The sequence below is a fragment of the Opisthocomus hoazin genome, chromosome 13 (assembly GCF_030867145.1).
Source record: "Opisthocomus hoazin isolate bOpiHoa1 chromosome 13, bOpiHoa1.hap1, whole genome shotgun sequence".
NCBI classification, from domain to species: Eukaryota; Metazoa; Chordata; class Aves; order Opisthocomiformes; family Opisthocomidae; genus Opisthocomus; species Opisthocomus hoazin.
Genome location: NC_134426.1, coordinates 14,941,827 through 14,956,509, shown reverse-complemented (window position 1 = coordinate 14,956,509; position 14,683 = coordinate 14,941,827). Strand labels below are relative to the sequence as shown.

Here is a 14,683-nt window from a genome sequence, read left to right as displayed (position 1 = left end):
CAGACAATGCCTGTTATGTGTTAAAAGCTGAGGAAACAAGTGCAGGAAAAGAGGTTAAAGCCAGGAAACAAAAACCAAGAGGGATGAACTATGCAAAATTGAATACATGGTTAGCCATTTGTGATGTGTCTGAAAGTACCTGAAAATATTTTGTTTGGCATACAAAAAAGCATGAAGAGAAAAACTGTTCAATGCATTATGAAACACTGCATATCTCTAAGGTAAGAGTGGTACTCCTGTGGACTTGTGCTGTTTATTTTTACGGGATTTTATTAATTCTTTTTGAGGCTATATCCCACCCTCTTTTCTAGTAACAGGTACCAGAAAAGATACACCTCGCCACAGACATGAAAGAAGCAAGTTTGTGGGGGATATGAGGGGTACATATCTCAATTTTTCCTGTCATCCAAACACACAAGATAGAACTTTGGGTATATTTGTTAACACTTTTTCAGAGTTTAATTAGTACATGGGAAGGATACAAGGCTTAAGGAAAATCATGTACTGTGATTTGAGGAGGGGTAATACTCAGCAGCCAGACTTTTGTTTAAATCGTTTGCCACCCTTCACCCAGAGCTGAGGAGTGGGACTCTGAGTTGTTGGGGCTAGGACAATACACAGGACAAAAGTGAGACTAACGCCTGAACAAAGCAGCCTTGGCGGTTAATGTCACAGCGCTTCTGGAGCACCAATTGCCCATCTTGGAAATCCGGCTTGTCATTTACTGAGAAGGAAGGAAGGATTGAGTGAATGACAAGCCTGCTCCTCAACAGCACTTACATTAGTGGGGGGAAACGTGACCTATGAAGGTGAGCTGCATCAGTGCCTGGGGGCAGAGCACTGCTCAGTGCAGAGACGTGCTGGTGTTCCTACATAATATATGAGGGTGTGGATGTATGGACAAGAATGGATACCTCCCTGTGCACACAGGGCTAGGTGTAGGATGTGTTCTTGCCCAGGCTTGGGCCTATTCCTGCCTGTCTGTGGCGATGTCCGGGCCTGGAGCAGCGGGGAACATACAGGAGTTGGCACATCTCTGCCTTTCTCTCGCCGGCAGCCGGCCCCGAGCGCGCCGCGGGAAGGGCGCAAGGCTGGCCCCCCCCAGCCCTGCGGGGCCCGGCCTCCCCAGCCGGCCCGGCTGCCCCTTTAAGAGGGCCCCAGCGCCGTGTCAGCCGCCGCGCCTGGCTCCTTTCCTCTCCTCCCCTTCCGCAGCGCTGCGAGTCGAGCCGCCGTAGCGGGCCGCGCCATGGGCAGCGGCGGGCAGCCGCCCCGCCAGCCGCCGCCGCGCCGGGCGGGATCCCGCGGGGCCGCGGGGCGCCGGGGCACCGACCGGTAGCGGCAGAGCCCGCCGAGGCGGCGGCCCCCGGAGAGCGTGTGCGCCCGGCGGCCAGCACAATAGCCGGGAGGAGGAGACAGGGAAAGGGGCAGGGGGAAACGAGGAGAGAGAAAGAGAAAGCACAACACGGGGGCTGGCGAGGGCAGGACGGAGCGGAGGACTCCTCGGCGTGGAGCACCGTGCCCGGGACGGCAGCGGCAGGAGGTGGGTGGGTGGGAGGGAGGGAGGGCGGCTGGGTGGGGGGCGATATTTACCTTCCCTCCCCCGCCCCGAGCCTGCTCCTTTGTCCACCCGCGTGGAAGTGCTCTGGGCTCGCCGTGGTGGGAGCGTTGTTTTTCGCTAGCAAAAGATCAGTCATGCCGGGGAGGGAGTAGCGAGCGCCCGGGGGGCTGAAGGGGACGGGGAGGAGAGGCTGCTCCCAGGATTGCCGTTTGCCTCCGGTTTCCCTGCGTGGACCGCGAAAGGGGCGCGCTGAGTTGGCCCTGCCGGAGCTGTGTCTGCTGCTACATGTGAGATCCGGTTGGTTTATTCTCTCCACCTCTCTCTCTCTCCAGCCTCCTTCCCATACTCTCCACTTACTCCTGTATGCAAAATGGTGGACCCTGTGGGGTTTGTGGAGGCTTGGAAAGCACAATTTGCAGACTCTGAGCCTCCTAAAATGGAGCTGAAATCTGTGGGAGACATTGAACAGGAGCTGGAGATGTGCAAAGCATCTATTCGGAGACTGGAGATGGAGGTCAACAAGGAGAGGTTCCGCATGATTTACCTGCAGACTCTTCTGGCAAAGGAGAAAAAAAGCTATGACAGACAGCGATGGGGTTTTAAACGTGTTTCTCAGTTGCCTGAAGGGGGTGCAGAGCAGCAGATCCCAGACCTGCATCATCACCAGTCTGCTGACCAAGATGAATATGAAAAAAGCAAGTTGCACCACGGGGAGGAAAAGTTCAAACCCAGGATACCCCCTCTGCGGAAGCTGTCTACCCAGAGCGATGCGTCAGACCTGTCGCCTTTGGACAGCCCCCATCACGGAGAGGGAGAGCAGGACAGGTGTAAGCACTATGGTGAAGAGAAACTGAAGAGAGTTGCAGAAGATATGGAGAATCGCTGTGATACAGATGGCTCTCCTTCAAAGCACCGGTCGGCTTCCACTCGCAGACTAGTGGGATCTGCTGAGAAGGAGGGATTGTTTGAACCTGTTTCTAAGGAGAGAGGGAACAGCACCAGTGTGGCAGCCCTAAGGTCCAATTTTGAGAGGATTAAAAAGGTTAATTCACATTCTTCTGGAGATAACAAGGATGTTGTTGAAAAGCCCTTTTATGTGAACATGGAGTATCATCATGAAAAGGGTCTAGTGAAGGTCAACGATAAAGATGTTTCTGATAAAATAAGCTCCCTTGGTAGCCAAGCCATGCAAATGGAACGCAAAAAGTCTTTGCACTCCCTCCCTTCTAACATGGTACCCAGCTTCAGCGAGTTCCAGAGGCCTGCTTACAGGGGAAGGTCCTCGGAGAGCAGCTTTGGCTATGATGGAGAATATGAGGATGCTGAACTGAACCCCAGGTTTCTCAAAGATAACCTGATCAATGCCAATGGCAGCAACCGCTCACCTTGGCAGCCCATGGACTTTCAGCCCTATCAAAGTATCTATGTTGGTGGCATGATGGGAGAAGGAGAAGGGAAAGGACCTATTCTGCGAAATCAGGGCATGACTGACCAGGAAAAACATCTCACGTGGCCCAGGAGGTCTTATTCCCCCAGGAGTTTTGAAGATATTGGAGGAGGATACACTCCTGATTGTAGCTCTAATGAGAACCTTACCTCCAGTGAGGAAGACTTCTCTTCAGGGCAGTCCAGCCATGTGTCCCCCAGCCCTACTACTTACCGCATGTATCGGGATAAAAGCCGTTCTCCTTCCCAGAACTCTCAGCAGTCCTTTGACAGCAGCAGTCCGCCAACTCCCCAGTCTCAAAAACGGCACAGGCAGCAGCAGGTCATCGTGTCTGAGGCTACTATTGTGGGTGTACGAAAAACAGGACAGATCTGGCCAAGTGATGGAGAGTTGCCTTCTGGGAGATGTCACCAGGACAGCTGCTTCCATGGGGATACAGGTGTGTACCAGCTTTTTGTTTAGTTTTTTTAAATGTATGGAGCAGGAAATAGCATCATGGAAATGAATGGGAGAGGTTTTCTAGGTGACCCTGGGTGATTTGCTGGAAGGGGGCAGTGATCTAATGTGAGAAGTCTGTGGTTATTTTGTAGCTGTCCTGTTTTGGGAAGGTCCTGCAGAAGTATGTGTCAGACTGCATTTTAAGAATACAAATTTGATTCCCAGAATGATTGGTTCAGGCTTCCCTTGAGAGGATCAACGGAGTCCCATGTTAATCAGTTCTTAAAGTTTCAGTGTGAATGCTGAGGTACAAAGAGGCCAGAACTGTTCAGTGTTCACCACCAGATCCTTCCCGCCCTTGTCTTCTTGCACTGAGTAGTTAAACTCTGCCTCAGAGGTGGTGGTGTGCCAACATGCTACAACCCGAGGCTTCTGCTGGAGCTTTACCAGTAACGATGCTGCTCCCACAGTCTTGTTTTTTCCTGTCTGTATTAATCGGCGTGCTAGTTTCTCATTCTGTCTTGTATCATGCTTCAGTTAGAGATGATTGGAGGTGATGATTGTGCAACCCGGTTCTTGAAGCTTTCTGCTATGAAGAAGTGAAGGAAGAACTTGGAATATCAGGAAGCCCTGAGGGAGGGCTGTTAATGTAATTTCAGCAGAGTCAAAATTTTTGTTTGGGGAAGAACAGGCAGTGTTTGAACCCGTTCTTATGTAAGCCATTCAGGCATGCAGGTGTGTCTGTGGAATTGCAGTGGATTTATAGTTGGTGGAAGAGGCACACGGTGAACTATGTTGATTCAGATAGATTTATTGAATGTATGTGGACATCTGAATCTATTTAGCAAGGCAAGGCACATAATGTAAATAGTGTCTTGTGCTAACACCAGTAGTCTTCTATGCAGTAAATAGTCAAATCTAGGAATGAAAAAAACACCCTGTATGATTGTTTTGGTAGAATTATATCATTCTAATTCTGTGGGTTATCTTGTGGGTTTTCTTTGTCTCTTTTGAATCTGTCATTTTAATAAGGGGTTAACAGGTTACTTGTCAATGTGACTGAATTCCTGAAGTAGTAGGTGAATTGAGAGGCCTGTCAGAGACGTTGTCACTTTCTCAGGTTGTGTGAGTTCGGTGCATTAGTTCTCAGAAGAGTAACTTTGCTGGAAGGAGGTGCTTGTTTTACTTTCTCTGCTGGTTGTTTTTTGCCAGCAATACTTTTGGGAGCAACAATGGAGGGAGAACTCTTCCCTGCCCCCCTGCCATGCTTACATCCCGTTGTTGTATTATTGGAAGGCTGTGTGGTTTTAATGAATGTTTGCTGTACATGAAACCTCAGCACCCTGGCCTCACACTGACTTCTTCCTTATCAGATTGTATATACCTACTTGTTTTCTATCTGGGACTACTGCATTCTTGTTCGGTTTGATGCATATGTTTGTATCTTATAGGTAGTACTTGCAGTGCAGGGGAGAGGCTTGATCTTGTGCTGGTTTAAACTGAGCCTGCAGCCATCTGTCTACTCTTGTTTACTGATGCTCTTTAGATGACTGGGAAGCCTCCTGGCAGTTGCAATTTTTGCAGAAGCAAACAAAGGGGCAAAAAATAACAAAGGTTGATAAAGCTTGAGGATAAATTCAGCTTTCAGAAAGGCAATAGAAAATTTTTATTTTAAATAATTTAGCTGGGATACAGTGGTTAAAAAAAAATGGGCTGCTAAAAAGTCAGAACAGTTACAATTCCTGGTTGTGTTGGAAAGCTTTGTGTCTTGTTCCTGAGGATGACCACACAATTGCAGGCAAGGACAGACTGTAACTGATCCACCTTCTGCTTTCCTCAGCATAGGGAACATGGCAAGCTTAGCAGGAACCTTCACCAGATGGCTAATCATTCCTGTCTTGCACATTAGCTGGTGGCAACTTTTTGCTTAACCAAAAAGGCTTGTGCCTTCAGGAGGACTGTGTTTCTGATTAACTCCTACTGAGCATCATTTTATATAAATTTTTTTTCTTTCCCGATTAGGAAGAATTTTGATCTGAAACCAATTGGCAGAACCTCTTTTTCATAAAACAAGCAAAAGGCATGAGAGATCATTGTCTGATTAGCTGGGTGGCTACCATCCCCAGCTATCATGCTCTGATGTGGACTGTTCTCCATCACCACATGATATGAAAGCAGTTCACAGATCTAGCCAGCTTTTCCTGCACCTGTGGTTCAGTCACTGGTTCTGCCAGGCTTCTTTGAAGTTCTGCTTGAGCAGAGAGTGCAAGTTTGAATCACAGCAGGTTCTGGCCAGCCTTAATGTTAATTAGCATCAAGTGGGATTTGTTCAATAGTATTTGGCTTCTTTGTGCATTCAGATTTTTGTATGCTTGCTGGCTTTGCTGTTCATGACTCTGGGCATAATAAAGCTGAATGTGGTGTGGACAGGTGCGATGTGAACTTTCTGTCTGGATCTGCCGTCCCAGTGCATCCTGAGCTTCGCGAACAGACACATGCTGTTTTGTCCAAATTCTTTCTGGAGTTCCCAGTGAAGTGATAATTTCCTACTTTCGTATTACAAGAAAGGACCAGGAGGAGGTCACCTAACTCTCAAGTTAGTAGGATCCAAGCCAAAATTTGAATCTCGATTCTTGTAGAAGGGTTATCAAAACCCTTAAATCAGACCAAGGTAGTAGGCTTTCAGTTTTTTTCCAAGGAGCAGAGTGAGAGCTTCAGGGTTGAGATTTGGTAATAACTGTACTTTCTATTAAATGTACTTAATGGAGCCTGGGCAAAGATATTTGAGTTTTGATGAATTATGTATCACTAATTTCCTGTAGTGGGGAATAGAAAAAAATCATGTCTTAACTCTGCGTTAAGCTTGAATATTTTTACTATGGTTGTGGAGGAAGAACAAGATTTTTTAAATTCTGTCTACTGTTAAGCATTAGCTGCAGAGACAGATACAAGAGAAGCCACCCATTGTGCATTTCTGCTTACAATCAAGGGGAGACTTGCACAGTGCCACTATGCATTGATGAGGCCTCACAGTGTCCTCGGCTGGGTCAGTTTTTTAACTAGTAACAGTTTGTTAATTGAGCACACTGGCGTTGTTAGTGCTTGGCTTTATAGCTTGCTTCATAAAATCAGTGCATGTTCTCTCATAGCTCTGTGTGTGAAATGATTTTATGTATCTGCATAACAACATGGAAATTCTATCTGGAGTCCACATAGATAATATTTACCTGTAAAGCTGCTTCCTTAAAGGTGCCCCATCAGTGACTTCTGTTCACCTGAGAGGACTTGACAGTGCTCTCCACAGAACTCTGCCAGGCTCTCTCTATCGAAAGCTACCAACAGCCATAGTGCTCAATATAAGGTCAGTTTGGGGATATATGTAACTTAATTCCATTGGGAGCAAAGTTTTACTTATTTTAGCCTCTGCTAAGTGTGGGAGTGCTGAATAACCCTTTCTGAAGAGCATGGAGCATTCTCTGTATTTTTAGTGAGTTTGATGTAGACAGAGGAAAGAGTGCTGGAATTTATCTATGCATGTGAACTGCAATACTCAAAATTCCTGTTATCTCAGCTGAGCAGAATGCCATTTTAAAGCGCATACTTACTTAGAGCTGTAGATTCTTCAGGTTTTGTATACCTTAAATGCCTGATCGGCTAGGCAAGCATCTGTTTTTCCTGCTTTTAAGGTCATCCTTGACACTACTTAATTTTAAAGCCCTCAAAAGCATGCAGTATGTCATCGTGGAAGGACATTGTACTGTACCAGTTTCTGCAAGAGTCTGTTCCTGAGTTACCTGCATATTCTGAGATCTTGGACAAGATTCGTAATTCTGCACTTCTTCCACCCACTATTGTATTCTGTGGATTTTACAAGATGTAGTTTGAGAAGTGCTTTGCAATGTTTTAGCAGCACAAAGATGACTCATGAGGGAACATGCCAGTGCTGTTGCTGATGTTGAGAAACCCAACTTTGCTTTGAGCAGCTGAGCAGACTTCAGTCTACTGGGTATTGGTTCTTCCTTCTGAGGATATGAAATGTAGGAATTTCATAATGTGCAGCTCACTTGTTAATTTTAAGGGCTGCTGGTCACAGGTTCTGCTGTCAGTCTGTGACTTACATTGGGTCAGGAATGGGGTTTAAATTTTCTCTGATACTTGTTTAGTTCATTTTATGATTACTTTTAAAACATGTTTTAATCCTTTGCTGTGATGATCAGTGGATTTCCTAGGAGCTCTGATGACAAGATGCTGTTCAAATGTGCTACACCCCCACACCCCACCTTGCTCTCCAGTGATTTAGTGGCTTTTGAGATTATCAAGCTGCTTGGGCTACCACTCCCCTGTTCTTAGCCTGGGGGAGTGAAGAGCTCCCTCTCCTTCTCTGCCAGACTTCTCTTTCCCTCCAGCTGAGTTTAGTGGAATCTATGGAGCTTCTGCTTTATGTCCCCAATGACTATAGTGGACTCTGCACTCCTGTTTGTTTGTTTTGTTCCTTCTTCCACAGACAGCTGCTAACCTTTACCTCAGGCCTACCATAAGTGACGGCATGCAGATGGATTTTATTTTTTGCTTTTCTTCGGTTTACCCTAAATCATGGAGTTTCTCCCACCGCAGGGTTCAGGTTCTTCTGCAATCACAAAGCACCTGTCTGTGAAATGAGAGTACAAACAACCCAGACAGTAGTTGCCTGATACTGGGAAGCTGTAGAGAGTACTGATGTCACCCGATCTGACTGTGTGAAACTCATTTTCATGGTCCACAACAGATATCAAGGTGTGACTGGTTTTCCTATGGAGTAAGTAGACAGAGCGCTATGAATTCTGCAAGTAATAGGTTAGGTAAAAAGCTGCTTGTCATCCCTGCATAATTACCAACAGTTTATAAGATGTCTGTCTGGCAGTGGAGATGAGACCACTTTGTGCAGCTACTGTCGCTGCCTGAGGGCCTACCAGGCCGGCAGCGGCCTGTGGCTGGGCAGGCGGAATAGAATACCCGTGCACCCTTAAAGTTTGGCAGTGTTGTGGAAACTCAAGGCTGGGACTAAGCTGCAACAGAGCCACGTGGATATCCATGCAGCACCCACACTGTGATGACCACAGACTAGAATGCTGTTCTGTATGCCAAATCAGTTGGACCTGGGTGATTTCAGCATGGTGATTTCACAGAGCCAGGGGCTAGAGACCTAAAGCATTGCAGTGAGTGCCGCACAAGAAGATGATAATGCCTTTCATTTGAGCAGGAAATGTGTAGGCAAGTGGAACCACAATATTAAGTCTGTGGCTCAGTGAGCTCCTCCTATGGTCCTTGCTGACTCTGTTCAAAGTACTGAAAAAACACTGGATTGTGGCCAAAGCAGTTGAACTGACAGATGTGTATGAACTGTGCATCCATTCTGCTTCGCAGTTGTCAGCCTCTGTCCAAAAGGTTTCAGAGGAAGAACACAGAGAGGTTGCTATTTTGGACATAATTTTGGCCCTGCCCTGAGAAGTGGCAGGGAGAGTTGGGAGGATCCATGGGCTTACTGCCTGCCTCAGTGCACTACCTCATCTGAGATGGGGGCTTCTTTCTAGGTGGCTGAACGAAAGAGAAAGGAGGAGTAGAAAAAACTGATGTCTTGGTACTTTTTTGCACTGGCTTTGTTGTCTGGATTAGAAAGCTTTTCAGCTGTTTTTCCCTTGCAGGACCAAAGGTAAGCAAGGAAGTGAAGACCTGAGGATGGGGATGAGCATGGTAGAATCGGTTAGGGTTTGGAACTAATGAAGGGACTGGGCCGGTGGAGTGAAACTAGTTGGTGTGTGGAGGAATGGGCAAACATGGGGAGAAGATGGGTCTGTCTTTCGACTGGTGTAACCACTTACCATGGCTTAGGAAGTGTTTTACCTGTGCATGTAGGTGATGGACTTCAAAGCAGTGAAATACACTGGGGAATGAGGTGCTTTGGTCTGCTCTGTTTTCTCATCTCTAGCAAAGCAGTTGCACAAGTGTGTGGTTTTAACCTTGAAGATTTTCACTATTCAGTGTAAGTACACGTGACCCTGTGTACAGACTTCCAGAGGTGCAAAGCTGGAACATTTTACTTTGGATTCTTGCAGTTATGCGCTCTGAAGCTAGCGTTGAGACAAAGAAAGCTAGGAGTCTACTAATTTGTGGAATTAATTGCTGTACCACCTTTCCTAAGTCCTTCCATTCATCTAATATCTCTGATTTGGATATTTGGATGAAACAACAACTACTGTGTTTGGTCATTCCTTCATTGGCAGCTTGCTTTTCACTGCCACCAGAAAGTTTCACTGAGGTGTGAGCAAAGGTAGTAAAATGAGTTGGGTGCAATGGTGAGTAGGCATCCTGTGTAACAGACTTGGGGGGGGGGAAGATATAATTAGCAAACTGGGTAAACCTTTAAGTGTGGGTTAGGAAATGCTTATTAGAATACTGGGAAGCACACTGTAGCTAATGATACCGACTCTTAAAAGAAGTGTTGAGGGAGCGGAGGGTGATTTGTAATCCAAGTCTGGCTTTGCAGGCTATCTGAAAGATGGGCCAGCAAAGGAGACAGAAGCCTGTGAAGGTTTGGGCCCCAGTAGTAGCCTGGAAATCGGTGTCTATCTTCCAGTTCTAGCACATTTAGCAATTCTCTCTCTAATGCCCTCCCTCCCTCCCTGACCTCTTAGGGATAAACAGTTATCGTGCAGAGGCAAGGGGGACCTGTATTTCAGCTTCAAGGAATTTTGGAGGTCAGTCCATAAAGGTTAATGAGGTGAGACTTGGCAAGCTGTTTGAGGAGAATTGCTCCATTTCAATTACCATAGGGAAGCATATTGTTGTTCATGAAAATCACACTGTTGATTGGAGGCACAGCTTATCTGGAGCTTGCTTTCCCCCAGAGAAACCAAGACTAGCAGGTTTTTTTCTTTTGACTGTCTCCTCTTTGGTTTGTTCTGCCCAGTCAGATAAGCATGGAAAGAACAATAAGGACCTGATCGGGTTCTTTCCCTGGTGAAATACTGACTTTAGTGATCTCTTGCTGGCACATGTAGGAAAAGAAATGGTGTTCTGGTACACGTTGAGTGGCAACTTTGTTGTGCAGATAGAGGGCTAGACTGCAAGGACAACAGAAACGCTGGCATGGATTAGTTTGGGTGAATTGCATGTGAAAGAAGTACTTCCAAAACAACAATTTGAGTGTCTTAAGTTACAAAGCAGGTTTTGGCCAGCTCACTGATAACAAAGTGGATTGCTTTCCTGATCATATCTTTAAGTTACATGTGATGTGAAAGTAACCATTAGCTGTAAGTAAATCGTTGAATGTTGATCTGTCTTACTGCTGAGACAGTTTTACAAATCCATAATTTCTCTAAACTTGAATTTATGTATGTGTTTTAAACAGTAAAACTGTCCTGTGTAGACTCAGCATGGTGTAGTTCTGTCACAAAATCTGGTTGTGGTTTGCAAATCTTCCTGTTACTAAAATAACAAAAGCATGTCTCCCTTTTGTCTTCTTCCCAGCTGCCAAAATGGTATCTCTCAGACTCTTTCTTAACCAGGTTACGGCTGATGTAGTAATCAGATTATTGCAAATGTAATTGGAATTTCTGTTTCAGAGAAAGCTTTGCCCAAACGTGGCAGCTGGAGCTGGGTTAGTTGCTTATGGCTACATGAATACATGAGGACTACGTGTGTGAGAATCCACAATGATTGCCCTGTAGGAAGAATGTATTAGTAAAGTTCAGTCTGTTGGTTTATACACTGAATTGTGCCTGTTGGTATTGCAGGCCCTTTGCTTAATTGTTGTCTTATTTTGTTACTTGCAGTCATTTCACCAAGCCTTGTTGCTTCTGGTTTTTTTTGTTTGTTTGTTTTTAATTTTGTGGAGGGAAGCATTCTTTTTTAGGGAGAATAAATCCACCACAGGCTTCCTTCTTTTAAAAATATTCAAAAAAACCATCCTCTTTTGGAGCTCCTGCACAGGTTAGGTTTCACTCTGAAGTATCCAAAAGCCCTGAATTACTTGCAGATTTGTCTGTGACAACAGGCTAGTAACAACTGTAGCAGGCTGCTGTGGATCAGACAGTATTGTCTGAAATCAAAGAAGCCAGCTTTTGCGGTGGTTACTTAATAGTGAGCGACTCGTGTGTTTGGACTTGGCAGCTCCTCTGTGTTTGTGACCTCTCCTTGATGTATGGAGAATTCTGTGCACTGTGCAGCCTTGGCTCACCGTGTTTGTTTACTACTTCTTAAGGACTTCAGAATAGTCTACACTCAACACTGAAATGCAGCTACGTCTCTGATGGGATATGTGCCAGCTATTATGTTATCAGAAATTATATACTCCCTTGGCTGCAAAGCTAGGTAAGGAGTGCCCATTTTGAACCCACAATATGGGTGAGGCTGGAGCAGGCTCTAGTTGTTAGGGTAGCTAAAAAAAAAAAAAAAAGACACAAAAAGCCTCCCAAAAACCAACAAAACCCTCAGCTACCTACAGTTGCATCTGTGTGTTCTTTTAAAATGGACCAGCAGCTTCCTAGAATTATTTGTTCTGAAGAAAAATACCTCATTCCCTGGAGCATCAGGCTTCAAATGTGTCTGAGCTGCTAAAAAGTAAATGTGATTGGTCCATTGTCACTAGGGTGGTGTAACATACAGACACAGAGAACTGTGTCTGCTGCAGTCTACAATTACATAGTGTGGTATGGGTTTGCCCAGGAAGATAGTAATGTCCTGTCAGCCCGTCTGGGCTCAGGGCTTCTCAAAAAAGATTAGATTGTGGTGCTTGGTGTGAGCCAGGGCACAGAAAAGCATGTTTCTGTGACTGTTAGCATCCAACCGCCTCAGTTCATAGCAATCTTCATTTTTGCTTCCTGCTAACCTGTCTCTGTTCCTGAAATGTTTTTATAATGATCAGCACTGACATTACCACGTGAAGTTTCAGAAAACAATATGCTGAGAAAGTGAGTTGATCACTGTTGGGAAGACTGCAGTGTCTTGCCCTTCACCTGTTCTGCAGACTGTCCCCTTTGTTTGAATGCTTCTAGGTTGAATGTTTGAGTGTGGGAGTTTTCCCTTCCGCTTCCCTTCCGCTCCCCTTCCCCTTCCCTTCCCCTTCCCCTTCCCTTCCCCTTCCCTTCCCTGGGTGTCTTGTATACTTTTGCCTTACATTCTCCTGAGGTGGTCATTGGATCTCTCAGTCTGATAGGGACAGAATCACTGTCGTCAAGAAAACATAGTAATGCCTCAATCTGGCAATGTTCTATCATTGTCTTTGAGGAAATCGTGGTAGTTGGATGAACATATTTGTCTTTGTTAGCTGTACTAATTACTTACTTGAGTTTGTGGATTAGCCAGCAGAGAACATCCTGTTGTAAACTTCTATTATAGTTCTCCGTCTGAGCCTAATTGTGGTGGATACCAAGCCCAGTGCTTAGCTGTGATTAAAGGTGCCTTGTGTGGGTAGCCTGCACCACATCAGTGACTGCAGTGAAGAACAGCACATCTTACAGTCTGTTCCTTGTTTTACTTTTCTTGTTTTTCTTTAATAGAAAGCTGATGAGTGAAATCTGGATTGGAAAGCGGAAGAAAATCTGACAAGCTGTAGTCTTTATGAAAATGCGTTCTTCAGCCTTGGGACATAAACCACTTCTCTAGTCTAATATTGATCATCCATAGCTCCTGATATGGGGTAGATGGATATCAGGATGAGAATGCTTTGGCCAAGTCCAGAGTATTGTCTCAAAGGTGTTCTTGGCTTCCTAACTTGCTGGATCAAGTATCTTTGAGCTCACACAAGCACTCTCCTCAAAAGTCTTCAAGAGCTGCTTCTGACTATGACAGACAAGTAGTACATTTAACACTACCAATACAATGGGGCTAACAATCTCCTGAATAATTGTCCAAGTGAACCTTTTGTTCAGCTTTTTCTCTGCTGGCTTCTTTCCTAAGGAGCTTACCCACAGGAATGAAGTACGCTGTGAATCATGTAACTAGTTGGGGTGTTCCATGATCTGCTGTTACCCTCTTTCCTAGGAGACCTGTGATTGTAATGAGACCAAAAGGCAGATATTGCTAACAGAACTGCACAATGAGCATGTATCTGAGCAGATGGAGGGGTCTGGTGTAGGAGAATGGGGACTGTGTGTTTAGTTCGCTACTACCTTTAGAAGAGCCGGTGAGTGCTCCCCTCAACAGCGATCCTGGGAACCACTTGCTGTCTTAAACTTACGCAACAGTTCAGTTTTTTACAGCACAAGGGCCTTTGGCAGACCTGACTGATGGTCACCGTGCTCTGTTCTGATGATAGGGATCAAGAAAATCCCCTGCCTTTCCTTTAGTATTTCAGGTGGAGTATTGAGCTACAGGGCTGGTGGCCTTCTTGAATTGATCTGTACCGAATTACAGTAATGAGAGGCTAATTGCAATTTTGAGATTGTTTACGTGGTCTGATGCTCTTGTCATTCAGATGGGAGCTGGATTCTGCTTCGTGTGAGTGCAGGAGCTCTCATATCTCAGGAATTTAGATCAGGGCATGTTGAAGAAAACTATTTTCCACTTTCCTGTATTCCAATGTGATATTTGAACACGTAGCCCAGAGAATGCAGACCTGTCACTGCAACTATTTAGCTTTTGGAGAGGCACTTCCTCAGTTTGATTTGCTGAATTTCTTGAAGGTTCCCCTAAGCACAGCGGAGCAGTTACACAAACCCATAAGCCTTTCCTTTGGGAGTTGTTGAGAAACCACACTGCTTTGTATAGAAATATATACATAGGGTTTATGCATCACTTTGACCCTTTCTAATCCAAATTGATTTTGCAACTTCTGTATGCACTGAGTGAAATAACCTTATCTCAGTAAACTGATGGTCAAAGTAAACTGAATATTTGGAGCTGCTGGAGTACTGGTTGCCATGAAACTGTATCAGAAACTTCAGGTTGATGGTGATCCCTCTCTGCTTCAGTATTAAGGGAAGAGAAGATGATCTTGCTTCTTCTCCAGTAGTAGCGCTTGTCCATCTTGCTGCGGGCAGGAGTGGGCAGCACCCTGGAACAGAGCTGTAGCATCTGTAAGTCTTGGAGGAGACAGTATTAAGGTGGGGGGTCATGCATCCCGGGAAGATGTAGGAGACAGAAGGTCCTGTTGCAGCCTCCACCTCAGAGTGAGGGGTGCATCTCAGCCAGTCTCATCTCAGCAGAGATTTAGTAGGTGGTTGATATCGCGATGTTTTTTTTAGTACCCCTCACTATTAGCT

The 14,683-nt window shown here is 45.5% G+C and overlaps 1 protein-coding gene across 1 annotated transcript in view; it reads left to right on the top strand.

Moving 5' to 3' along the window:
- Window positions 1–1,326: 1,326 nt before the first annotated feature.
- The window catches only part of BCR (BCR activator of RhoGEF and GTPase), a 109,728-nt gene continuing 96,371 nt past the window's right edge, over window positions 1,327–14,683 (top strand). Inside the window, exons 1-2 of the mRNA XM_075434979.1 lie at window positions 1,327–1,540; window positions 1,891–3,444. Coding sequence (XP_075291094.1) covers window positions 1,929–3,444 — 1,516 coding nt within the window. The 5' untranslated portion in view covers window positions 1,327–1,540; window positions 1,891–1,928. The remainder of the gene's footprint in view (window positions 1,541–1,890; window positions 3,445–14,683) is intronic.